Genomic DNA, 26,368 nt, shown 5'->3' with positions numbered 1-26,368 from the left:
AACTTTTATTTCAGTGTTTTTTTTTTTTATTTTAGTACAAGTTAAATTAAATGAAAATGAGATAAGATCTTTTATAGTTTATTTTATTTCAGTTAAGGTTTGTTTTATTTCAAGTAAAGAAAATGTTTTCTTTAACAGTTTTAGTTAGTTTACTTTTAGTTACCTGGTAAGGCATTGGTCAGAAATAAGATAGTCCTGCTCCAAAATTATTACAGTAATGATAGTTTGGAGGAGAAAGCAAACAATCGTCATGGTACTAAAAAAAAAAAAATATTTTGATTTTGAATGACATGTCATGCATATGCATCCAATTCACCCCTTAATGGTAAACATTCAGTTTCCATTTATCCATAAATAATCAGACCTGTCAGGGTCATTCAGTTTAGTTCAGGTTTAGGTTAGGGTCATTTGGGCACAAGTAAAAATGTTCAAATGTCTGAAATAAATCAAAAGGTATCAATTAGTGCGGCTCGGATTATTTACTTGTGACCCAATCTAAGATTCTGGTATGTCAGGTGGTTAGAAGAAGCGTTTCCATCAGGAAGACTGGGTAACAGCGCCTCTGAAATGTCCAGACGAAGACGATTGGAGTTCTATGAAATAGAACAATGGAATGTTGGAAGAGATATTTAAATTCACATCACATAGTTCATGTTCTATGTGCTATGATCAGACTTTTATTTAAAGGTATTTTTGAAAAGAGTATTTTTGGTTGGACTACTCCTGTAATGCTTAGCATGTTAAATGACTCTTACTACAGAATCAAATAACTCACTGTTTTGGGTCTGTCCAGAGGCGTCCATGTCTCTCTCCAACCCATTTCAGTACTGAGCTCATCAGTTGTGTTTATAAAGCTGTTTGTAAAAGACATAACCGAGTTGTTCCTGAGCAAACCTGCAATACAACGAACCACAGAGGTGATCAAGTCAAGTTTAGAAGCAAAAGACAGAGAGAAAACGACTGACTGATTTACCTGCAGATGCGTTTCTTAAATACAGCCTTCTTGAGGAGGAGCTTTGGCGTCCTTAAACATGAAAAAAGTGAGTGATATGAATAAAAATGCTTCCTTAATGCTAAAAAAGGTAACAGAAATCAGTATTGTGAGCACCTGAAGGTAATGTAGATTTACACAACGCTGACTCAAAACCGTGGATCTGACTTTGTAGTTTGTCCACCTGCTGGAACGCTTCTAGTTTCAGGCTCCGCTCCTGATGAAGCTTACCTCTCACTTCAAAATACAAGATACTTTACATTTATGCATGTGGCAGATGCTTTTCAATCATAGCCAAGTAAAGGAATACATTTAATCAGATCATGCATTCATTCCCTGGGAACTGAACCCATGACCTCGGTGTTGTTAGCGTTGTGCTTTACTGAACATTTAAAAATTAAGACTTTCACAAAAGGTTTGTTTTAATTGTTTGATGTTGAAGTTTATGGCAAGACACTACAGGTGGATTCGGTGAAAACTGATATCACTAACAGGTACCTCTAAACTTCCTCCAGTTGATTAATCACAGTACATTAAGACAATTGTTCTGTATTACAAGTTTCTGAAATATTATGTTTAAATATGCAAATGAGGCATTACCTAATTTAAAAAAATGCAATAATTTGTATACATTTCCAGAACATAAGTCTGAACATTGGATAAAACCAGGTTCAAAATTCTTGTTAAATATGTGACGTGAGGCCAAGAATGGTGGCCCATACTCTGAATTCATGCTCTGCATTTATCCCATCCAAGTGCACACACACAGCAGTGATCACACACACACTGTAAACACACACCCGGAGCAGTGGGCAGCCATTTTTGCTGTGGCGCCCAGCCAGAAAAAAATACATTTTCACCATGTTTTTAGGAATAAAATGTTGTATAGATCAGCTGAATAATTTATTAACCAACCTCTCTATAAAAACCTTCAGAATACAGATAAAAGTTTGGTGTAAGGGCTGCTGAAATGGAGAGAAAATGGCCTTTAAAGATATGCATTCTACCTGAAATTTACTGAAGCAAAAAAAAAAAAAAAAAAAAGTGTCATAAAAAAACACTAAAATGTGTATTTTGAATGTGTTCTTTCTACTAGTCAAAAAGGAGACAAGTTAGGGAAGCAGCTTACCCCTTACGAAAAAGAAGTTTATTCAAGTGTGCTATTAGTATACTTCTTTTAAACTAAAAAATAGGAAAGTATACTTTTAGTTTACTTTTTATGTACTTCTCAGAAATGGGCTTTATGTACTCCTCAGAAATATACTTAAAATGACATTTAAGTATACTTGACTTATACTTACAAAAAGTCTAAATATACTTGAACTTTACTTAAGTATACTTAATAAAATAAACTTGAAGTATACTACTTTTTGGTAAGGGTACCCCAAAATCTCAAAACTCAGCAGTGCAAGAAAAAAGAAAAAAACAGTGTGTTTGCCTGTAGAGTCTTGACTTAACATTTATAATAATCATCATAAAGCCTGCAGTTCAGACTCACGTGTTTGATTTGCTTGTGGCTGTGTTGTTGCCGTAGCTCCGTCTCTTTGCTGTTTTTCTCGAGCTGTGCGCTCAGAGCCCTGAGTTGACTCTGTCTGTCCTCCATGTCTTCCTGCAGCTGCTCCAGGCTCTGCATGCGCAGCACCTCCAGCTGCTGTCGGCTCTGTGTGTCTCGTGTGGTGCGATGCTCCATGTCCTGCAGCTTCTGAGACTGATGTGTAAAGTGTTAGAGTAATAGTACTGGACTACTGTACTAAAGTATTATGTACTTTATCTGAATCCTGATAAAATGAATACTTGTACTTTTACAAGGTAAAAATTATTTATTATTTGAGTTATTCTGGTATCCTATTATGGATTTTATTAATATTTTAATTATTTTTTACATTTCATATTTAAAGTTTTAGCAATTTTGTTGCTTGTTTTTGTTGTTTTTATTAGTTTCAGTTGTTTTTTTTATGTCTATACAGTGTTTAATTTTAATTTCAGTGTTTCAGTTTTTTAATACATAGAGTTAATCTAAATAAAAAAATGAGAACTGTTGCCTTGGCAACTAGCTGAAATAAAACAAGTATGTTTTTCTATTTTATTTTGTTTCAGTTAACATTTATTTCAAGTAGCAAAATGTTTTTATGGTTGTAGTTTTTAACTTGGTTAACTATATATGAATGAACATATCATTTCTTAATTATTATATTTTGTATTTAAAAATAAAAGTGGTATTTTTATTTATTCTAATGTGACACGAGTGAGTAAATGATGACAAAATGTTCATTGTGGGGTGAGTTATTCCTTACAGTATTTTTATAATAACCATAGCTGCAGATAGATCAACTTAAGGATTGTGAACATGGTTCATGGTTAGGCTTGCTTATTAGTCTAAAAATATTCCAAAAAATGTCATTGCAAAATCATCTGCGAAAGATTTTAGCTGAAAGGTTACAGGTTTCAGTATACAGGTTCACTTTAACGTCTGCAGTGTACTAGAGTTTCACATTGTCACAACAATAAGAAAACAATGATTTTTTTATAAAGTTTTTGCATCGAAAGCTCTACTGCCTCTTACTTAGACTTTTAATTGAGTAAAATCTTTGATAGAGTATCTCCATTTCAACTTTTCAGTACTTTTTACACCCCTGGACTAAGATCATAAGATTCGGTCTGGAAACACTGTATATATTTCAGGTACTTCCTGTCTTTATGATGGCTCAATATGCACACAGCAAAGCCAAATGCTCATATACAAAGATGAGAAGGCTGAGAGTGTTGTACCTGCTGAATGATCTGTCTCTGGATGTGCTTATATTCACTCTTACACTGCAGCATGGCCTCCTGCACAGCATCCAGCTCTTGTTTTAGACCAATCTCCTTCTGCTCTGAGATCATCTTCACTTTAAGAGCTTCGGTTTTACACGACACCTCATTCTGGACACACAGGAGCAACAATCAGAGTTAATAAAGGGTAAAAGAAGAGGAGGAGAGGCTATCCCAAGCCTGGTATTACTGAACACGTGATTAATACCAGTTTCCACTGCAGCAGCTCTTTCTGTAGTTTCTCTTGAGCGATCACCAGCCTCCAGTGGTTAAAGGCTCTCAGTTTACACACAAGTCCAGCCAGCTTACTATTCTCCGCATGAAGATCTTCTAATACTTCTTTCTGAATAAAACAAAGAGATAAAAGGTTGAATGTCACAAAGAAAGGCCCAGGTCACATTTCACCCCAAATAACAGAAAAAAAATTGCTTAATACATTTTGCATAAAAAAAAAACAAATCATAACAATTTTCTGCAATACTACATTGTTCATGATAATTTAACACATTTCCCCCAAAATCTACATTATTGTACTGTAAATCTAATTTAATCCTATAATTATTATGTTTTAAATTGAATTAAATTTTAACAACATACACCACTATACTTCCAACTGCACTTTATTTCAAGGAATCTTTTTTTCCACATTAGATAAAATAAATAAATAAATAAATTAGATTAGCAATAAGAAGAAATTTTCACATTAGAAAAGGTCACAGAAAACCTATGGTCCTAAAATAGGCCTTATTTCTACAGGATTATTTTCATTACTTTATTAAATATTTGGGAAATGTGTTAATATACACTATATATATATATATATATATATATATATAGTATTTAGATTTATTGTAATGTGACTGAAAAACATAAGTAAATGATCACTAAATTACATGATAAAACGTAATTAATAAAATTAGCTAAAATATACATACATATGATATATATATAATATTTTTTTAGAATTTTATTAATTACATATTTTATATATATATATATATATATATATATATATATATATATATATATATATATAAACTATATTAATTTTATTTTAGTTAATTTGTTAATCCATTTTATAATTTTATATATACTGTATATACTGTATATATATATAAGTTATTTTTATTTTTTTAGATTTAAACAATATAACGTTCAGCTACTCCCTTATAATGAAGCTCATTCTAGTGGTTCACCTCATGAAGTGTGTGAATGAGGGTCTCGTTATCATTAGCGGAGGATAATTTATTTTTCAGTTTGATGATTCTGTCCACGCCTTCCTTCCTCACTCTGCTCACCAGCTGTCGCACACCATGGTCCATATTCACATGGTATTTGTCCAGACGTGACTGTGGGCGGCACAGAGAGCTGAGCCAGCTGACATCATGCTACACATACTTAGTTCATGTTTTAATGATTTTATGAAATCATAGTCCATATGTCATAACCGAAAGCTTACACACCTTCAGAAGAAGGCATGAGGAGAAGAGCTGGCGAACCAGCGTGTCGTAGCGTTCTCTGTGTTTGAGGTTAAGATGTTGCTCTAGGCTTTTCTTCTCCTCCTCCAGCTGACTGACTCTGGCACGCAGAGCCGTGATGTCAACCATCATCCCACGACACACATCCGCCACCTGAGATTAGATGTGTTTACTGAGCATGTACTGAAGGATCATGGTGATATACACACAAACCCGAGTTTACCTTTCTGTAGGGGTCACTAGCCTGCATTTCTTTGGCTTCTAGCTCTTTAACATCCTGTGGATACAGATGTTCACAGGTGAGAAAGATGCATACATCTTGCTGCAGCTGCTGAATCTATCACTTTTTATTCAGCAAGGATCCATTAAATTGATGGCAGTAAAGACATTTCTAATGTTACAAAAGATTTATATTTTAAACTAATGCAGTTCTTTTGAACTTTCTATTTGTCATAGAATTCATGGTTTCCACAAAAACACAACTGTTTTCAACATTGTTAATAATCAGAAATGTTTCTTGCGCAGCAAATCAGCATATTAGATTAAAATAGAAAACAGTTATTCTAAATTGCAATAAAATTTCACAATATTACAGTTTTTACTGTATTTTTAATCAAATAAATTCAGCCTTGGTGCGCAAAAGAGACACAAAACAATAAATATTGCAGATGCACCTGCTCTCTCTGGTGAAGAAGTTGTTCCTGCTGTTGAAGGATGTGCTCGTAAAACTGGGAATATCGCAGGAAGACGCTCCGCTCGCGATTCATGACAGCACAAGCCAGTTCAGTCAAACACTCCTGCAGATGAGCGCTGGAGAACGTCACCTGGAAACACTCACTGTTTATATATCAGTCTTTATCATGACATTGAAAAATGCTATCGTAACCATGAAGGTTCTTTACTGGCATTGAAGGTTCCATGAACAACCTTCGGAACCTTTCCAGGTTCTTTATAGTGGAAAAGGGTTCTTTAGAATATTACAATGTTCTTCGCACTTTTTTAAGAGCTGTACACTGAAAGGTGATACTGTACCTGTCCATCAATCTCACGCTCAACACCTTTCCCCAACCGCTGGATGAAATCCTCCACAATCTGCGGCCTCTCTAGAGAGACACTGTGCTTCATCGAAGGCCGTTTCCACAGTTCAATGACATGTGAAGAGAGCAGAAGAAGACCAATGCATTTCAGAGAGGACGAAAATGTTATAATATCCTTAATATATCAGACTAGCTATGGGGAAGTTTATTGGCTTTCTAATGACAGCCTGCAGAGAGAATCAGGCTCAGCGCCATCCTCCCGTCGTGCTCTTTGATGCTGGGTACCTGCGGGGAGCCGTGCATCATGCCGTGAGCGCTCTGACATCACTAGAGTCGTTTCACTGTTAATCCTCTTCTGAAGCGCTCGGATCATGTCACACTCCGTGATCTCCAAGAGTCTCAGTAACTACAACAAACAGGCAAAAACATCAGTCTGAAATGGACTATGCCAAAGACATCAATCCAAAGAATCTTATTAATGAACGGCCAAAAATCAACCACAAAATCTAACTCTTATAAATAATTTCAATAAAATAATATTTAAATAACATTTATAATGAATATTCCCCAAATCTGTATCACTTATCTTGTTTCATAGTCACAGAGCACAATCACTTGATTGTTCAAATCTCTGCTTTACAGAGCCCAGTGTTTCAAAATAAAAAGCAGGTAAACATAAGTGTTATTTTAGTATATTATTATAGTTTTTATTTATATTATATTCTGAATTACATTTAATGCTTTAGATTTAATTTAATATTTTATACAGTTTTCATTTTAATTTTAGTTAATTTTTAGTATTAGTATTTTAGTAAATTAACTATTTAAGTTACTTTATTTTTTAAGTTTTAGTTTTTATTTATTTCCAGTTATTCCTTTTTATGTTTCCACTTAAACTTCATATACAGTTATAATTTATAATTCATATGATATTATAGTTTTTTTTATTTAATAAACACAAATTTATATTACATTTAATTTTACTTTGTTTTTTTAGCAATTTTGTTCTGTGGTTCTATAATTTGTATTAGTTGTGCTTTTTAAATATTAGTATTTAGTTTTAATTTTTATTTCAGTTTTAGTTTTCATTTATTTCCAGATAGTATTTTTAGTGCTTCAACTTAAACTTCATATACTATTATAATTCATAATTTAAATGCCATTATAGTTTTTGTTAATATTTTGAATTAGCTATTTTTTATGCTTTCAGATTTTATGTAATTTTGCTTTGATTTTTACTAATTTTGCTTTCATTAATATTTCAAATTAGCTTTTATTTTAAATTTATATATTTTAATTGTAAATTTCATTTTTTTATTAAAATTTTTTTTTTGCTTTGTCATTTTTATTAGTTTTTTTAATATTTCTATTTAGGTTCAACACTTTTTATTTCATTTTTGTTTTATTTCAGTTATTTCGATTTAGTAATTTTAGTTAGGATTATTTGCCAAGGCAATATTTCTATTTTTTGTTTAATTTACATTTTTCATTTACATTTTCTTTTCTTTTAGTTTTATTTTAAATTAAAAATGTTTTCATAGGTTTACTCTTAGGTTTACTCATAGGTTTTTTCTAACCATAACAGCTTGTTTCACATGCACTACCTGCCACATTTTGACGTCAACTTCTGCTGCTCCAGGTGGTGGAAGAACAGACTGAGTCTGAGACAGCAAAATCTCATATTCCTTCTCCTTATCCATCTGCTGGGCCAGAGCTTGCATGCTGGGAAAGTAAATCTCCACCCTACAACACAAGATCATGGGTCAGGTAAACACATACGTATTTGTTTCACCATAAACCTTTATGAAAGAGTGAGTGTTTAATAGTGATGAAATGTTCATGACCTGTAAAGCTGAGACAAGTGTTTAAACTGTGCAGTGGTGTTTATTTTCTCAACACCCGTCTGTCGATGAGTCCAGCTCTCTTTAAGAGCTTCCATCTGCTTCCAGAGCAGTAAAAATCCCCGCTGCTTCATCAGAGACTCCATGGGGTCTTGAGTTTTAGATGCAACCTCCGTTATTCTCTCCTCATTTCCCACATTATCATTAACAACCTGAATGATGACAATGAGATAAATGTGCTTCAACAAACAGAGATGTATGAACACACTATGAATCTACACTCTCAGGTTACAGAAATGTAGAACAAACACCTCAAGATTATTTTGTCACAAAATGTAGTATTTCTTTGAAATGCAAAATTAGCATTCCAACTTTTACTACTTATGGTGTTTGGGCTATTTAAGAGTGTTATCACTTTTTAGTGGCTTTGGTTCAGGAAGAATTATTTTCCATTCATTTTTCCCATAGGGATTTAAAAAAAAGTCTTTGTCAATGAGTTAAAAGCCATGAACCAAACCAACCAGCTATGAGGTGAATCACAACATTACACACTTTGATTTGAAGCAAAAAAGTAGTTGAGAATCAACAAAAAGAAAAAGGTACAAGACTAGCTACTTAATTTGAACTACAATCCCATGAAGCATTGCGAATTACATAATCTATTTTAATATGATGGTGAAATATAAACCATTTGTTTAGAGTTATTGATAATATCTGTAGAAACAATATATTTTCAGTTTATTGCAAAAAATGCTAGACATGACTCTGATTGCTGGAATTTTTGCACAGCATCATGGGAAATGTAGTTTTTCCACCACAAATTCCACAATCATTTCAAGCTGAAATAATGTCGGCTTAAACAAAAGCATATACAGTCAATTAACAACCTCTGAGCTCACAACAGGTCTGTCTTTACAGCTTTGTAAATTATGGCTAAAATCAAAAGTTTTTACTTCCAGAACTAGACATTTGTACTTAAATCAGCTTTCCAACTTATAAACTGAATGGGAGACAATCTTAAACTCTGAATTACTTCTCTATCAGATGTTGTGGTGATGTCGGGGTCTCCTGTGGTCTGTAGCTGGAGCGGCGCCGCATCTCTTCCACTACTCAGCACATCATCAATGATCAGGGATACGCCCAGAATCGCCCCATTAGCCTCCATTCTACAGCGGTCATTCAGATCACAGAGGCAGAGCTACAAAAACACAAGATTACATGACCCTGATCCCAAATGAAGCAGAGGAAGATTAAAAAAAAAAGAGTATTTATAAAGTAACACACCTGCATGTAATGCTCAATCGGTGAAACATCCCATATAGTCAAAGGATGCAATCCATGGACTGCAATGAAAGATCTCCATGGATACCATTTTTGGGCCTGAAACCACAAATAAAACACTAAACACTAGTGAAGGAGGAACATGTATGCTGGACAGGCCTGCTGGTTCCTCACCTGAAGGCAGGCTGGTTCTAGCGGTTCAGGAACAGAGAGGAAACTGGCTGCTCCCATCATGCTGTCATTCATGATTGGGAGGGCGTGGCTCATGTTTTCACTCACACTCTGATAGGCCGAGAGGTTTCCAGAGGAGAGGAACGCCTCCTTGTGGTGAAACAAAAATGGTAATGCCATGTTTAAAACTATGTGAATATGTGTCAATTATAATGGGTCATAGCATCATGATATATATATTTTTTTAAATGTATGTACATAACAAAATATAACAAAATTATAACACTATCTGTTTTATTATATTACCTTTGCATCAAATTACAAAAAAAAACTAGTTTATGCTAATGCACGGGTGCTTCTAATGCAGCGTCTATGGGAGGGACGGTAAATTTGACATCGTTCTCTCTTCTGACTGCCGTTATCAGTCTCTCTCAGTTTTTTCCCTTTTATTGAAAGTCAGGAAAACACTATCGTAGAGTTTTTCTATTGCTATTTGAGCAAATGGGAATGCAAAAAATATATTTGTGGTACTCCCATTCACTGCTCTTCCGCTGCTGAGAAACCCAGAAATGTGAAAAGGTCCATAGGAGACAAAGGTTTGCTGAATTTTGATTGGATCTTGATGGACTAACAAAAGCAAACTGTCCAACACCATCAGATAAAGACGCTAGGACAGCAGCCAGACACCTCTTAGAGGGCAAGAAGACAAACCTCTGGTACCAAGCCTGGGAAGGACAGGACTTCTCATTGGTCAAGATGCTGTTTCTGCCCTTCACCCACCTACAGACTGATTTCTAAGGTTTTGGTCTGTGACCGCCATAAAAATTCCGTAGGACTCCAGGATGCAGCAGCAGTGGGTGAAACAAAGAGAGATCGCACAGATCCATCCAAATTCATTCATAACTATGTTTTCCTACATAAAACTGAAGCAAACTACAACACACCTATCTTGAACTTATTCAGAGAAATAAGTATTCTCAGTGAGAGCGATGTGTATTGCAACATCTTACACAAACTCAGCTGTTAATAAACAAATGAATGCATACATGACAGTTCAATCTTTTTACATCATGTTTGGACTTAATGCGTTCGTAACATTGCCAAAGGTACTCTGGTTGTGGTTTGGAAAGTGAGAAATGCACTGGTTAAACTTTAGAGACACTTTTCTAACTTCTAACTTTGTTTGGATTATGCAAATAAGTTCCACACCAGGAAAGAAGGGTGGGCCACACCGTGTTCCCCCGCTCTGATGGAAACAGCCAATCACAGAAAACAATTAATTTATAGTTATATATTAATTTAATTTATTTTACATATCACATATTTTAAACAACTATTAAAAATGAAAAGGAAAAACAAAACTAAAACTTTAACTAAAATGAAAACAGAAAATACAAAAAAAAAATCAAAATATTAATACAAATTAATACAAAAACAAAATTAAAACAAAATTAAATAAAGAAAAAAATTAATAAATAAAAAAAAATAAATATTAAATAAAAATCAAAAAATTATTTCAGGCAACGACAACAAACAAAATTCATTATATATTTTTAATAAAACTATTAAATTAAAAAATATATAAAATAATTATTATTTCCTTAATAATAATAATAATAATAATGTGTACATTCACATCTATGCAAAGTTTAATTAAACTAGGAAATGTTATTATATATTACTTAAGTATTATTTCCTGGTGTTGTCAATATATTTCTTCATTGAAAATAAAAATGAAAATAAAAGCTTTTCAAAACTGTATGAATCCAGCATGAATACAAATATTACTTTAATATTACTTTGGAGCATGCATTTTAAACTAGATCTTTCAAAAACGTTCTCCTCTATATCATCTCAAACATCATTATTTGTCACTGGCCCTAATACTGTGAAATCTGTAATTTATCAGCACCTGATCATGTAGCGCACCGCGGTATCAAAGCGCAGGAAGAGCACGTCCCTGTGGAGCTGCAGGAGCCGCGCGACAGCCTCTGAACTTCTGGGCTCACAGAGAGAGTCAATCTGTCGCTGGACGTCCCACAGTTCAGCCCCTTTGGACAAACATCAGAGCATAAGGAAACACTGGGCTGGACAACACACTATATCAGCTCAAAATCAAATGCGTGTTTCCAGAGTTATCATATACCGATGCTCTCTAAGCCGCCCCAGTCTGCTGTGAGCCTCTGAGTGCTGCTGGGACTGAAGGAAGTGTTTGGATTCCCCAGCCGAGCAAAGCTCACCAGGTAATATACAACGTCATGAAGAGCTGAAATAATCTGCAGTGTGTTTTGAAGCGCCTGGTGACATTCCTGTAACAAGAATCCACTAAAATCAGCTGATTCAAACACGTCAAACAAAAATGATGAGGAAAATGTGTTTTGATGAGAACTGGGACACTGTGTCATGTTTATTAGTCACCTTCTCCTCTAGAGCTCTGAACATGAGCAGCACTTCAGTGTAATGAGGGATGAACCACAGGTTCACCAGACGCTTTCCATCAGCTGAAAACAGCCTTCTGGGACGAGGCTGAAATGTCCTGAACAGCCAGAAACAGTTATGGTTTAGAAAGACATTTACTCTGTGGAAACTGATGATACTTACTTACTTTTTTCTTTCTTTGTTTATATTGACTATTTTGTCTATTTTCTATGTAATATATAATAAAATGTAAACATTTAGAAATGTAGGTCTATCTATCTGTCTGTCTATTTATGTACAGTATGTATGTATTTATTTATTTAGTCTTGTTTGGTTGTTTATTTGGAATTTTCCCCATTTTTTTAATGATGCAAAAATTAATCAAAACTATGAAAAACATAACATTTAAGCACTAAAATAAAATGATTATTTCTTTGTTTGTTTGTTTTTAAAAATTTGTTTGTTTGTTTATCTACTTTCCACATTTTTAAAAATATAAAATCCATCAAAATTATGAATAAAAAAAAAAAAAAATATATATATATATATATATATATATAATATAAAATAATATATAAACATTTAATTTTTTATTTTTTACTACCACCATTCACTATTCTATGGAAGCCCATTTCCGCCACTGAAAAAAAAAAAAAAAAAAGAGAATTGAAACTTTTTATCTCACAATTCGGACTTTTTTTCTTGCTATTGCGAGTTTACGTCTTGCAATTCTGACTTTATAACTCACAATTCTAAGAAAAAGAAGTCAGACTTGTAAGATAATTAGCTTGTTTTATTTTTTATTTAGTGGCGGAAACGGGCTTCCATACTATTCAGCCCAACTCATGCATTAAAAAAAACAATTTTTAAACAATTTATATTTTTCTACAAAATGAACTATTCAAGCATTTAAGCACAAGCCTTTCGCTTGTTGTCGAGTGTTACTTTCCAGTAATATTGAAGCATCATATATACTATTATAGGTTTTATTAACATTAAACATTAGTTTTCATTTTAATTTTAATAAAAGTTTGAGTAATTTTATTGCTTGCTTTTGTCCTTTTTATAAGTTTTTGCATTTTAAATAATATATCTATGTAGTTTTTATACATTTTTATTTCAGTTTTGTTTATTTTAGTACATCAATGGAAATGAAAAATGTTGTCTTGGAAGCTAGCTAAGAATAAAATAATTTTACATTTTTTTAATTTATTTCAGTTAACGTTATTTTACTACAGGCAATGAAAATATTTTTATAGTTTTAGTTTCATTTAACTATAATTATCCTGTTTTGATCAAAATTTGTTAAAGGTTTTTAACTTGATTAAGCAGTGTCCATAAGTGTCCAAATGTTTGGCCAACAAAAATGAACATAACACAAAGTTGTCTGTTCCATAAAATCGGAACATTCTGTCTGTATTTTCTTCACCTTGGATCAGGACACAATCTGTCATCTGACTGCAGGTCTGATCTGGATTCATTGGGTGTTCCCATCACAAAGTAATTGTCACGGATGTGCGGCACCTCATCCAGCAGTGAGCAGAGACTGTGGCAAAGAGCAACTATCTGCCCTCGGACACAATGCTGTGACATATGCTTGTTAAATCTGAAAGAGACACGTAATCATTGCTGCTGCAGAGAACACCATAATATCAAAGTTAGGGTCATTTCCTCATTTTATAGAAAATAAATAGAGGGAAACACTGTTTACTGGCTAAACATACTTGTGACAGAACTCCAAAATCAGTTTCCTCTTGATCCTGCCCACTTCTTCCTATTGAGAGAAGGATGGATGGATGAAAACTAAGGTACATTTCCATTTATTTTGCGAATAAAATCATGCTCACATACAGAGTTTAACTTCAGTGCACTCATCTGTTCTTTCTTCTTTATAAACGTGTTCAGCATTTCATCTCGAAGACACACTTTCTCCAGCTGAACGGACACAAAAGCGCCTGCAAGCCTGGATTACAAAATCATTTCACACAATCATTCAATACTCAGATAAAACATGCCTTAATGTCCATTCTTTATATCCTGATTACTTCACATATTGGAGAATTACACAAAGAGTTGCATTGTATTTTGCACAAGAATATGACAGAGATTAAGAACTGTAAGAAAAGTCATAGAATACAATTATTTTTGATTATTTAAATTAACAAATTAAAGGCAGAAAAACAAACACTAGCATGATGTAAAACACTGAAGTATTTAAAATCTAAATATTTTGGATGTATTATTTTAATAATAAAAAAACAGTCTCGCTTTAGTTTCTGTTACAAATAATTAATAATTCTTAAATCAAAATACATTAACTTGACATGTAAGTGTTTTTTTTTTCTTGGAAAAATTATCAAAATTATGAGTTTATGCTTAAAACAAGAAAAAATATTTGTCATTGGGGTACGAAAAACAAACTTGTTCTACCTCTAATTTAAGTTTATTTATCTCACCCCACTGACAGACATTTTGTCTTTGTTTTATGCATAAACTATATATATATATATTTTTTTAAATATGCTGTCAAGAAAATAATGTTTTCTTTTTTAATTTTCATATTTTATTTATACAAAATACACTTATGGTGAAATATGATCTAGACATGTTCTGGATCAGTTTTGTGCAGACCTGTTTCTAGTAGCTAAAGCATGTTTCCTGGTTTGAGAGGAAGTGGTTCCTCCGTGCTGCAGCAGGTCTGTATCTGAAGACTGATCCAGCTTCTCTGTGATATAGCATAAGGACGTTTGTTTAAGTGCACCAATCAGAGCGTTCTTCTGCACCACCTGACACACCAGAACCACCTGCAGGTTCTCCAGGCTGGACTGATTCATGAGCTGAAGGACAGAGACACAAGGTCAAACGATTAATACACTGAACAAAAATAATGTGCATAATAATTAAAAATCATCATGTGATTACCTGTAAAACTCCTTCGTTAGATTGAAAGTTAAATTTGCCAATATGACTCTCATCTAGCTCCTGAACAGCGAGAGGCAGGCTGTTTGGGACAAACCTATAAAACAGGACGGGAGATTTTTAATACCGTTAATACTTGTGTAATAACTGTGAGCAATAGTAATAGATATACTAACCTTAAAAAACCACTAATTATAGTATTTAGGCACTACATACCTCATACACACTACACTGCATTCAAATGATTGACTTTTTTAACAGATGCTGATAGTGTCTCAAATCCTGAGCATGACATGAGTCGATATCAGTTCTGCAGACTTTTACCTGTCAGCATTCTGTTTGTCGTCCTCGAGGGCCGTGATGAACACAGGAAGTTGTTTTGGGATCTCTTTCCGCACAGCGAACTCAAACTGCACCGGCCGCAGGTACAAATGAACTTCATCAAAGCCAATCAGCCTGGCCACTGATTTATATAATCTAGAGCGACATGACAGAACGCACAAGACATTCAGGTGAGAGTCTAAAGACTTTGGCTGCTTCTTCAGCTGTCAAATCTACTAATGAATATTTTAAAATCTTTATTCCCAACTGAGGTCCATGAATGTTTGTATTGTTTAATATATATAAACTGCAATAGGCCATAGTATTAATTTTTTCATCTGAGATCCACTAACGTTATTTTGTTCACCAAAGCGGAATGATTGACTTTTTATACAATATATATTTTTTTTTACTATTTGAATTAACAAATAAAAGGCATCATTTGAAGCGTTTTTTTTTTTTTTGTGTGTGTCTTTTTCCCCACTAATATTACAGTTATTTTCACTAATATCATTTTTTTTCCTTCGAAAATCCCCAAATCATGAAATAATCATTTAATTTTTCATGATAATTTTTCACTCTTTCTGACTTGAAAATTGAAACAGTCTGTTTACATGCTGTCATGTCTGTCAAATGGGCTTCAAGCTATATGTGACCCTGGAGCACAAAACCAGTCTTAAGTTGCTGGGGTATATTTGTAGCAATAGCCGAAAATACATTGTATGGGTCATCATTATTTTTGATTTTTCTTTTATGCCAAAAATCATTAGGATATTAAGTAAAGATCATGTTCCATGAAGAAATTTTGTACCTACTGTAAATTTATCAAAACTTAATTTTTGATTAGTAATATGCATTGCTAAGCGCTTCATTTGGACAACTTCAAAGGTGATTTTCTCAATATTTAGATTTTTTTGCACCCTTAGATCCCAGAGATTCAAATAGTTGTATTTTAGCCAAATAAAGATCCTATCATAACAAACCATACATCAATGGAAAGCTTATTTATTCAGCTTTCATATGATGTATAAATCTCAATTTTGAAAAATTGACCCTTATGACTGGTTTTGCGTTCCAGGGTTACATTTCTGTCCCATCCTGCATTGTGGAAATAATAGTATGAACTGAATAACTGAAACTGGATTGGAAGTGTTGAATTCTGCGTTTATAGTATGATAAATTCTGTTTTTAATTTTCAAAAATCAAAGAAAATTTGAACTGCTCAGCAGAAACTCAACTGGGCCAGGTGTTGTGTCTCTGCTGCTGATTCAGTGATGCGATGACGGAGCGTGACGAGCTCTAGCAATGTGCAGAACGTCTTCAGCATGAACAGCTGTCTGTCTTTGCCTTGCTTCCTCTCCTGTTCCTCTGCAGATCTCACAACAGACAGTCCCAGCTCTCTTACCAGGACAGGGTCCTCGATGAACCCTTCGGAGAACAACTAAAACAATACAGAACACTGAAACTGTATCAGACACCTCTAAATGATTTTTGCATATCTATTTTAACTTTATTGTACTGTGAAGTGACAATGCATTTAACACAACATTAAGCAGTGTGCTAGTGCAGAAAACAGTCTTTGTCTGTCTGAGGTACTTACAATTTTCTCATTAACACTTTAAGATTAACAAAGAAGTACCTTTCTCCTCTAAACATCACAAAAGGTTTGACAGTGAACTCTCAGCTTATTTGGAGCAAAAAAAAAAAAAGAACGTACATCTCTCTGGATCTGAGAACTGTAGGTTGAGCCAGGAGCAGCAAGCAAGTCCCAGTGTCGCAAGGCCATTTTCAAGAGACTTTGCTCCAGTTTGACTCTTTGAGACTGTGTTTTCGATCTGTGCAGCTCACACAGTTCAGCACAGGCCCGTTCAAGACCCTCGTACAGCCGCGACGCCAAACACAATGAGGGGTGAATCTCTAAAAAATACACACTCTTCAAAGCAGGCCTGCAATAAAAGTACAAGGAGGCACACTACTGGTCAAAAGTCTGTAAAGATCAAGATTTGTTTTTTTTTTTTCTGCTCACCAAGGCTGCATTTATTTGATGAAACATACAGTAAATACAGTAATATTGTGAAATATTATTACCATTTAAAATATCTGCTTTCAATTTTAATATATTGTAAAATGCTATTTATTCCTGTGATCAAAGCTGAATTTTCGGCATCATTATTCCAGTCTTCAGTGTCACATGATCCTTCAGAAATCATTCTAATATGCTGATTTTTAAAATGATTTTTTGAATACAGTACCATTCAAAAGTTTGGGTAAATAATTAATAATATTATTCAGCAAGGATGCATTCAATTGATCAAAAGTAGCAGTAAAGCCATTAATAATGTCACAAAAGATTTGTTTCTCAAATGAACCTGTTCTTTTGAACTTTTTTATTCATTAAGGAAGCCTAGAAAAATAGAAATAGAAATAGAAAAAAAAATCTTAATTTCCACAAAAAATATTAAGCACCAAAAACTGTTTTAACACTGATAAAAATAATAAGCATTATTAATAATTGAGTACCAGTGATAATTGATAATAATTAAGCTGCAATTCAGCATCACAGATTGAGACTGAAGACTAGAGTTATTAAGTCTTTTTTATTTTTATTTGAACACATGACTTTGGCATTGCTAACAGCATGCTTCACTATAGTTGTTACAGGAATGACATGTATTGTGTGCTAAGTAAACAGGGTGAATTTGAATTTCATTTTATGTTGCATTTAAGATTTATTTTTGTGATATTTACCTGCTTCCACCGACTGATACCAGATGTTTAGGGATGTATTTTGGTGGCAGGCCGTATTCACCAGGACAGCCATTCTGTCCCTCCCTCCATATTCTCTCCAGATATTGTCTCTGCTCATCAATCTAATGTTCAGAAAACATCAGAGAATGTGAAAGCTCAGCTGAGTTCAACATGATTAAAGAACAAATGCTCGGTTACCTGATTGTTCAGCACTAGTTTGATGAGCTGTTGGTGGCTTTGGAGGCAGACAATCGTGTCCCTGTAAGCTTGAACAAAATATCCAGCAGTAAGATCCATCTGTGGCCTTCTGTGCATGATGTCTGTGATGACCTGAGCCAACCTGAACCATTCATCTAGATCCGTGACATGCTGATATGCCTCCAAATAGCAATTCAAGAGCTGCAAACACAAGACGGCATTTTATCACTACTTTTCAGTAGTAGTACTGTTTCGGGTCAGTCATGTTTTTTTGGTTTTTTGGAAAGAAATTAATGCGTTTATTCAGCTAGGATGCATTAAATTGATCAAAAGTGACAGTAAACACTTTTATAATTTTACAAAAGATTTCTATTCTTTTGAACTTTCTATTCCTCAAAGAATTCTGAAAAAACATATCACAGCTTCTTTCAAATATGCAGCACAACTGTTTTCAACATTGATAAAAACATATTAGAAGAATGATTTCTGAAGGATCATGTGACACTGAAGACTAGAGTAATGATGCTGAAAATCCAGCTTTGCATCACAGGAAGAAAATGGATTTTACCTGACACATACCTGGATTTTGTGCTCCAGAAATTCTGTTTCACATGTCCATATGTCTAAAAGCACGGCCAACCGATCTACATCCATTCTAGCCAAGAAATAAAGTTCTCCTCCAGATCCATCTGATGCATGTGATTCTGACAGAACAACATGAAATGATGATTGTGAAACACATATTACAAATTAAAAGTGTTTTTACACTGCTGATTTATATAAAAATGTGTTAAACCATATTGAAATATGACCCTGTAGCATCAGAGATAACACCAAGCCCTCTTACTTTTTCTCATATTCAATCACCATATATTTAGAAACAATTTTCGCCCTCTAATCAATTAAACATACAGACCTACATAGTTTTCTTTTTATTTTAGAATAACTGATATACTATTATAGTTTTGCTGAATATTTTGAATTGGATTTTATTTTTAGATTTTCTGTTTTCACTTTTAATTTGTTACTTTGTTGGTAATTTTGTGTGTTTTTTTAATTCAAAATTATTATTTTTTAAATATGTCTATTTAGTTTTTATTATTTGTTATTTTAGTATTTCAAGTTAAACCAAAATAATTTATTTAAAAAACTGGAATTGTTGTCTTGGCAAATAGCTAAATTAATATATATATATATATATATATATATATATATATATATATATATATATATATATATATATATATATATATATATATATATAAGTATAATAACCCTGCCTTTATCATATGGAAATTCTTCTGATTATCATCAACAGAAATCGATTCTGAACACAGAATTTGTTACCTTACTTTTAAAGTTTTGCTTGTTGCAAATGTCATTGCAATATATGAGTGAGTCATAAAAAGAGTTTTAAACATATATATGCTAGTAGAAAATTTGCATATTTAAGGATAAAAATCCACAGGAAAGAGCATACAAGAGCTTCTGTCCTGACCTCTGCTCCTCTGTATGAAATGAGATGCTGTGAGCAGCAGATGTTGCTCCAGCTCCTCCAGGTCCATCAGGGCCACGTCATAGATGATGTAGAGACCTCGCTGGTCCTGCGTGTGGATGCAGCTCCCGTCTGTGCTGTAATAGTCATGGAGGTTCTCCACCTCAGGAAACTCCATAAACTCTGCACAGTGGACCTAAAGCAGAGCAGAGATTTAACACTCTCTGCTTTTCACATAGCATTGTTTTTTCCTTAAAACACTGCATGAATCTGCAAGTAAGGAACCTTATAGTCAACTGGGCTGTTGAAGATGTAGTGATGTGATCCAAGAGCTCCGTTTGAGCCATCGTCTCCTCTAGCAGCATTCATCCAGCCTGTCTCCTCCATACTTCTCACCAGATCTCCTCCAACCAACTCCAGACCTGCAGTGTCCATCACCAGAGTCCTCTCCACTGACCGCAGGTAGTTTAGCATGCTCAGACATGTACGCTACACAAATAAACATAAATACAACAAAAATAAAATAAAACCCTTATTTCGATAGCAGGAGAAGTAACTCATGCAAAACAAAACAAAAAAACATTTTAGCATGGTACACATTTAAAAAAGTATGGTAAAACTTTTTGATGCTTCTGTAGGTGGAAAGACCAAAACCTCTGAAATCTTTTATATCTATAATGCCAGTTTTTGACAGTTTTTTACCTTAAGTTCTCTGATCCTGAGGTGTCTCAGGTAGATTAAAGATGCATAAGCTCCTCTAACTGTTACAGGATCCTTGGCACCATCTTCAGCATCTTCATCCTTCTCAAGAAGATAAGCACCACTGCTTTGACCAGCAATGCTAGAAGACAGAGAGCTGTTGAAAGAAACCCTCACAAACACACTCATAGACACATTTCAGTGTTTGGAAAATTACCCTTCATTCTTTTTCTCAGAGTTTTTCTTAACAATTCTTTCAAATAAACAACAAGAAAAAAAAAAGAAAACAATGAAAAAAAAAAGAAAAAAAAATGCAAACAATTAAAAAATAACATGAAAGATAAATATTTGCATTATTTCGAACAAAGTGCACTGAAGAATTGTTCACAATAAGACCAGAAACATGTATTTAAAAAGAAAACAGAGTCTACCAGTTACACAGATGTTCACCTGAAACATGTTTGCTGTGTTATAAATGCTTCTCCATATGTCAGAAGCTTCTTTGAGGGTCGCTGTGCTGATGGATGAAGGTTTTGTGGGTTCTTGTTGACAAACAGATGCGATGTACTGCTTTAAAGCATCAGTCACTTTATGAAGATCGGACTCCTTTAGAAGAAGTGCAAAACAGGATCAGTATAGTGATGTTGGATACACAACTATAGACAAACTGCATGCGTGATTGAACTAATACTGACATTAAGCAAAGAAAGCTTGATGAAAGGTTTAGTGCATTAGCTAAAGTTGTGGCAAATTCAGCCGTTCACCTCCAGGAACTTGCTGTGCATCTGGAGAAGTTCATCCATTGATCTGAGCTCCTTGAGTTTAGCCATTTGTTTTTGTTGCCAGGGATCTCGCTTTGGTTTCATCTGTTTGTTTCCCACAGGGGATACAGTGTCATATTTCATCATATTACGTCATGAATTATCACATGTAAAAACACTGACACTTGTTTGACCTGTATATGAGGAATCCAGTTGGACTCTTTTCTGAGCGTCATGTTCGGACTCTTTCTCCCCCACTTCCTCTCTGTTGCTTCAGTGCTGACATACTGTAAGAAGGTCTTCATCTCCTCCTGATTTTTAAACACAGTCCTGAACAGGTAGTTAACCTACATAAATCACAAACAATTTATCAATAAACAACATTATCAACAATAACAATCTCTATTTTTCATAATGTATGAGAATTCATCATATTGTAGACTTCATTTTAAAGAAATAGTTCACCCAAAAATGACAATTTGCTGAAAATGTACTCATCCTTAGGCCATTGGAGAAATGTAGCATTCAATCACTTGCTGCAGTGAATGGGTGCCGTTAGAATGAGAGTTCAAACAGTTGAAAAAAACATCACAATAATCCACAAGTAATCTACACCACTCCAGTCCATCAGTTAACATCTTGTGAAGCCAAAAGCTGTGTTTATAAAAAAACAAATTCACCATTATAACTTTTTAAACTTCAAACCAGGCTAAAATACTAGTCCTCTTTTATCAGGAAAGAAATATGCACAGATCAAGCACCATTTACAACTAAAAACAGCTCCAAACAAATATGTTGGTGGATTTTGATGTGAGAGGACAACAGGAGATGGACTTTTTCAGTGAAGGAAGTGTTATTTTCAATTATGGACTTAAATTTTTGCCAGAAACAATGGTTTAAACTTAGAAACATCTTAATGGTGTATTTGTTTCTTACAAACACACAGCTTTTGGCTTCACAAGATGTTAACTGATGGACTTGAGTGGTGTGGATTACTGTGATGTTTTCATCACCTGTTTGGACTCTCATTCTGATGGCACCCATTCACTGCAGAGCATCCACTGGTGAGCAAGTGATGTAATGCTACATTTCTCCAAATCTGTTCTGATGAAGAAACAAACTCATCTACGTCTTGGGTGGCCTGAGGGTAAGTAAATTTTCAGCAAATGTTCATTTTTAGGTGAACTTTTCCTTTATTTCCTTTTCATTTATAATTTATTTAGTTATCACAAATGTTAATTGCAATCTAATCAAGATTACCATACTAAAGAGCTCCATTTCATCTCCAGCTGTCTTGATGGTTCTGTTATTATACTGGATGTCAAAATGTGACAGGAGGAAGTCCAGCTGGGTTTTAAAAACCTCTATATTGACCGAGTGCAGGGGGACCTCTGACACTGATACAAATACTCCTGGATGGGGCAAAAACAGAGTAACATGTAGGTATGTAACGATTCACTTAACTCACGATGCGATACAATTCATGATATTGATTTCACAAAACAATTTTTTTTTTTTACAATATGAGATTTAAGACAAATTATAAATGAAAAAGTGTCCTTTTATTATTGCAGGGACAAAGTGCAGCATATTTCTTTGTGAAATTAAAAATATGTCAAATAACAAAACTAAATTGAAATTTTAAAACAAACCCCAAATCAAATAATTTTACATTTAAAATTAGAGGCAACCACTGTATTTTAATCACAGTCCAAAAAAACATGGATGCTGTATACATGCAACATGAGCATTTTTAAAAAAAACTACACGAAACAAAAACAGCAAGCAAAAACTGAATGGTCTGACTTTAGTTTTTGAAACTGTACCAAAAAAAACAAAACAACCGAAACAAACAAAAAATGGCTCCTGCATCAGCAGCACCACATGCATTGGAACTGTCGTGAATGCAGAAAGCTCTCGGGTTTCATCAAAAAATATCTTAATTTGTGTTCTTAAGATAAACATGAGGGTGAGTAATTAATGACGGAATTTTCATTTCTGGGTGAACTATCATTTTAACAATAATAATCCTGATTTCAGCTAAAATACAGCATTAAAAAATGGGTTCTTTACCATCAAAATATGCAGGAGATGTCAAATCTACAGTACTGGACATCTGATCCTCATTCCACTGAGTAGAAGGGAGATAATGAAGAACCTACAACCAACATATGATAAAAAATTTTTTTAACCAACTTGTTCTTATAATCATCATTAGTTGTTAATTGAGAAATGTCCTCCCTACCAGAATTTAAAATGAAAGAATTCAGAAATCTTAAACTTTTACATTTGTTCTCCTCCAGTCTTGAATATTTGGTTAGATTCTTATGTTTTCTCACATGCAGAAAGTTGTGGATGCTTTTGACAGAGTGCAAATGGCAAATGAGCCACTGTAGGTAAATGATGACGTCTTCCTGTGTGACCACACTGACTGGACTCTCCACACCCGCCAGCACCTTCTCTCTGGACACAGCAAGACGACGTGCCCGATGCACAGAATCCTCAAACTCATTGGTCAAATGTGTGATCTGTTTCTAAGCAGAGCAATAGGGGCACGATTAATTGATTAATTTTGCCTATGAATGCATGAAAATATTCTAAGATGCAGAATTTAGATACTTTATATTGAGGATATAGTTTCTCCAGGACGGTGGAATGGTGGCCGAATCTCCTCCATCTCAGCATCAGCTGGTATTTGCACCGTGCCAGTTTATAAGTTTGATCTGTGTAAAACTGTTGAGAATGGAGTCAAAATGATCAGAAATGTTTTCACACAAGTTTATAGTGTGAACACAATAAAACAGCTCATAAGCAACCTGATGCAGCAGTAAGGGCAGACTATCAGGTGTGTACTCTTGGGTCAAACAGCTCTCCATCTCTCTCTGAGCAACTTCTGATTGAGACACAACAGGCTTTGTGGATGAAACCTAAAGTCACAGGTCATTTACAACAAGAAATGTCAAATAAACAGCTGCAGGCACATGTATGATATTAAAAACCTGAATAAGAACTCACTTGCAGTGCTTTGAGGAGCACCTGCTGCCTCTCCATACGAAAGTAAGCCACATCTTTTGGAATATGGACAGAGCTGAAAAAGTTGGCAAGAGCAGATCATTAAAAAACAGTTCACCCAAAAATCTGCTAAAATGTGCTCATCCTCAGGACATCCAAAACAGAACAGATTTGAAAAAATGTAACCTTACATCACTTGCTCACCAATGGATCCTCTGCAGTGAATGAGTGCAGTTAGAATGAACGTCCAAACAGCTGATAACAACATCACAATAATCTACAAGTATGGATTATTGATTATGGATTTTGGATTTATTGACTGGAGTGGTGTGGATTACTTGTTGTTCGGACTCTCATTCTGACGGCACCCATTCACTGCAATGGATCCACTGTTGAGCAAGTGATGGAATGCTACCTTTCTTCAAATCTGTTCTGATGAAGAAACAAACTCATCTACATCTTGGATGGAGTGGGGGTGAGTGAATTTTCAGAAAATGTACATTTTTGGGTGAACTATTCCTTAAATAATATTCTGGTCTATTGGATACATCAGGAGGGAAAGCACTTTTGAATAATTAATTATGAAAACATGATGCAATCACTAACCAATATTATCCTTCCACATAAAATGCATGTTGTGATATGAATATATCAAAATACGAATGAATCAAGTTTCATGACATTTTCAACTATGTGAATGTACATTAACTAATGTTAAGCATTACATAATTCATTTGATGGTTAATGACTTTAATTAAAGTTATAAAAGTTAAGAACACTATCAGCTGTCTCACCTGAATGGTTTTGAGGATATTTGGTGTAAAATCTCATTATCCTCAATCTCAGTTTTTAGAGCTTCGATCTGAGCAGACAGTTCTTCTTCCAGCTGCTCTACTTTCACTGACGAGCCGAATTTATATATCTGTGACATCTTCAAGTTACAATCGCAGTTTTATCGTGTAAAATCACGAAGTCGTGAGCAGTCTACATACAGCGCGTTCAAATGCTATAAAACAATCAAGAGAACACAAAAGAACTTTAAAAGTGTCTCTACTGTATAAACGTCTGCTACAATGTATCAGTGTTTGAGCAGTTGCTATAGAGACGCCAGACGCGCACGCACAAACTTTTAAAGAATGGCGGTAAATCACAGCTTTAGAGCTAAACTTTGATTGGCGCAAGAAGTTACATATCACATTAGTTACAGCTTACAGTTAAGGGCTCAAAATGTATAAATGTCAAACAAATCAAATGAGTAGTGTGCTATTATTTGATTGTTTTATTTTTGTTTGGATTGATTCCAAATTATCACAGGAATTCCACTGGCATTCCTTTAGGCACTTTTTTAGCACAAAAATATATAAATATGTTACATCTGTAGAGCAAATAATATTGAAGGCAAATTAAGATGCATGTATTCGTCTTTTAACCTGCAGAGGGCGAGGAAACTCAGTCAAGTGACTCAATTTTATTGCGCTGACACGAGCAAAGAGGACAAACCTGTCTCAAAGGTATACCTTAAGTCATCAACAAGATATTATTATTTTTTATTCACTATATTTCAGGTGAAAGAGTTCTTATACTGATCTTATAAAATGCAAGACCTCAAATAGCCCCCCGCTGACCGAGGTAGGCAAGCCGTGTGTTGTTAATATGCTGCAAATCAAAGATATTTGTTAAAAGAAAAAAAAAAAAAAAAAAAAAAAAAAAAAAAAAACTAGATGGTTGTCATTTTCAGCATACTGCGAGAATCTTTCAATCAGGCGATTTCCAATGTAATAGTCAATAAATCAGATCCACCTCGTATGGATTTAAATAGCTCAACAATCCAAGTTGACTTGGATACAGAAGCACCGATTGGTTCGTTGCAAAAGCAACCGATAGCCAATCAGAGATCCCCAACAAGGTGCTGCTGTCCCACCGATGAGTGCACAAGGAGCACACAGGGCACGTTTTACAGCTATTGTCACTAGGGCTTGTTTTCTTCCCTGCGGAGAGCAGTTAAACATTATGATTTTCTTAAAACACAATCAATCCCACTGATTGTGCAGCGCGTATGAATGAGCGCATGATTGCTACGTGTGCATGAATACACACTAATTTTGGACAAATATCAGCAATCGAACAACAACAGGGGCTCTATCTGAGTGGACATTGCATACATTTTCATAAGACGGGTCTCCTTGG

At 34.3% G+C, this 26,368-nt stretch overlaps 2 protein-coding genes across 2 annotated transcripts; both read right to left on the bottom strand.

The window, feature by feature from the left end:
* Positions 1 to 48: 48 nt before the first annotated feature.
* LOC109108323 (coiled-coil domain-containing protein 162-like) lies at positions 49 to 20,647 on the bottom strand. The gene is made up of 36 exons (XM_042773525.1): positions 20,626 to 20,647; positions 20,412 to 20,550; positions 19,995 to 20,198; positions 19,713 to 19,905; positions 18,794 to 18,918; positions 18,215 to 18,415; positions 18,017 to 18,138; positions 16,986 to 17,214; positions 16,507 to 16,709; positions 15,272 to 15,424; positions 14,951 to 15,044; positions 14,660 to 14,865; positions 13,880 to 13,991; positions 13,753 to 13,802; positions 13,458 to 13,634; positions 12,029 to 12,146; positions 11,757 to 11,919; positions 11,523 to 11,661; positions 9,614 to 9,761; positions 9,443 to 9,538; positions 9,192 to 9,356; positions 8,162 to 8,370; positions 7,922 to 8,060; positions 6,603 to 6,723; positions 6,313 to 6,425; positions 5,955 to 6,104; positions 5,504 to 5,557; positions 5,266 to 5,433; positions 4,999 to 5,151; positions 4,011 to 4,145; positions 3,761 to 3,913; positions 2,490 to 2,699; positions 1,109 to 1,229; positions 974 to 1,024; positions 776 to 894; positions 49 to 593 (listed from the first exon to the last, which is right to left on the bottom strand). Exons 3-36 carry the CDS (start codon positions 20,181 to 20,183, stop codon positions 480 to 482), a joined length of 4,893 nt encoding a protein of 1,630 aa, XP_042629459.1. The 5' UTR covers positions 20,184 to 20,198; positions 20,412 to 20,550; positions 20,626 to 20,647; the 3' UTR covers positions 49 to 479.
* On the bottom strand, positions 20,474 to 25,292 carry LOC122134389 (putative uncharacterized protein C6orf183). The gene is made up of 11 exons (XM_042773375.1): positions 24,976 to 25,292; positions 24,185 to 24,257; positions 23,986 to 24,096; positions 23,789 to 23,902; positions 23,509 to 23,703; positions 23,243 to 23,327; positions 22,430 to 22,581; positions 21,364 to 21,516; positions 21,173 to 21,274; positions 20,840 to 21,014; positions 20,474 to 20,565 (listed from the first exon to the last, which is right to left on the bottom strand). The coding sequence occupies exons 1-11, from the start codon at positions 25,110 to 25,112 to the stop codon at positions 20,474 to 20,476; spliced, it is 1,389 nt and encodes a 462-aa protein (XP_042629309.1). The 5' UTR covers positions 25,113 to 25,292.
* Positions 25,293 to 26,368: the final 1,076 nt, after the last annotated feature.

This window comes from Cyprinus carpio, chromosome A17, assembly GCF_018340385.1.
Source record: "Cyprinus carpio isolate SPL01 chromosome A17, ASM1834038v1, whole genome shotgun sequence".
Classification (NCBI taxonomy): Eukaryota; Metazoa; Chordata; class Actinopteri; order Cypriniformes; family Cyprinidae; genus Cyprinus; species Cyprinus carpio.
Note: the sequence above shows the minus strand (reverse complement) of the source record. Positions and strands in the feature narration are given on the sequence as shown.

Coding starts and splice junctions, on each gene's coding strand:
- LOC109108323 (XM_042773525.1), bottom strand. CDS start 20,183: ATGCTAAACTACCTGCGGTCAGTGGAGAGGACTCTGGTGATGGACACT. Junction 13,992..14,659: donor GCTTTAGCTACTAGAAACAG/GTCTGCACAAAA, acceptor TTTGTAATCCAG/GCTTGCAGGCGCTTTTGTGT. Junction 2,700..3,760: donor AGAGACAGATCATTCAGCAG/GTACAACACTCT, acceptor TTTACACATCAG/TCTCAGAAGCTGCAGGACAT.
- LOC122134389 (XM_042773375.1), bottom strand. CDS start 25,112: ATGTCACAGATATATAAATTCGGCTCGTCAGTGAAAGTAGAGCAGCTG. Junction 23,328..23,508: donor GCATCCACAACTTTCTGCAT/GTGAGAAAACAT, acceptor TGTTGGTTGTAG/GTTCTTCATTATCTCCCTTC. Junction 22,582..23,242: donor ATCTCCTGCATATTTTGATG/GTAAAGAACCCA, acceptor TGCCCCATCCAG/GAGTATTTGTATCAGTGTCA.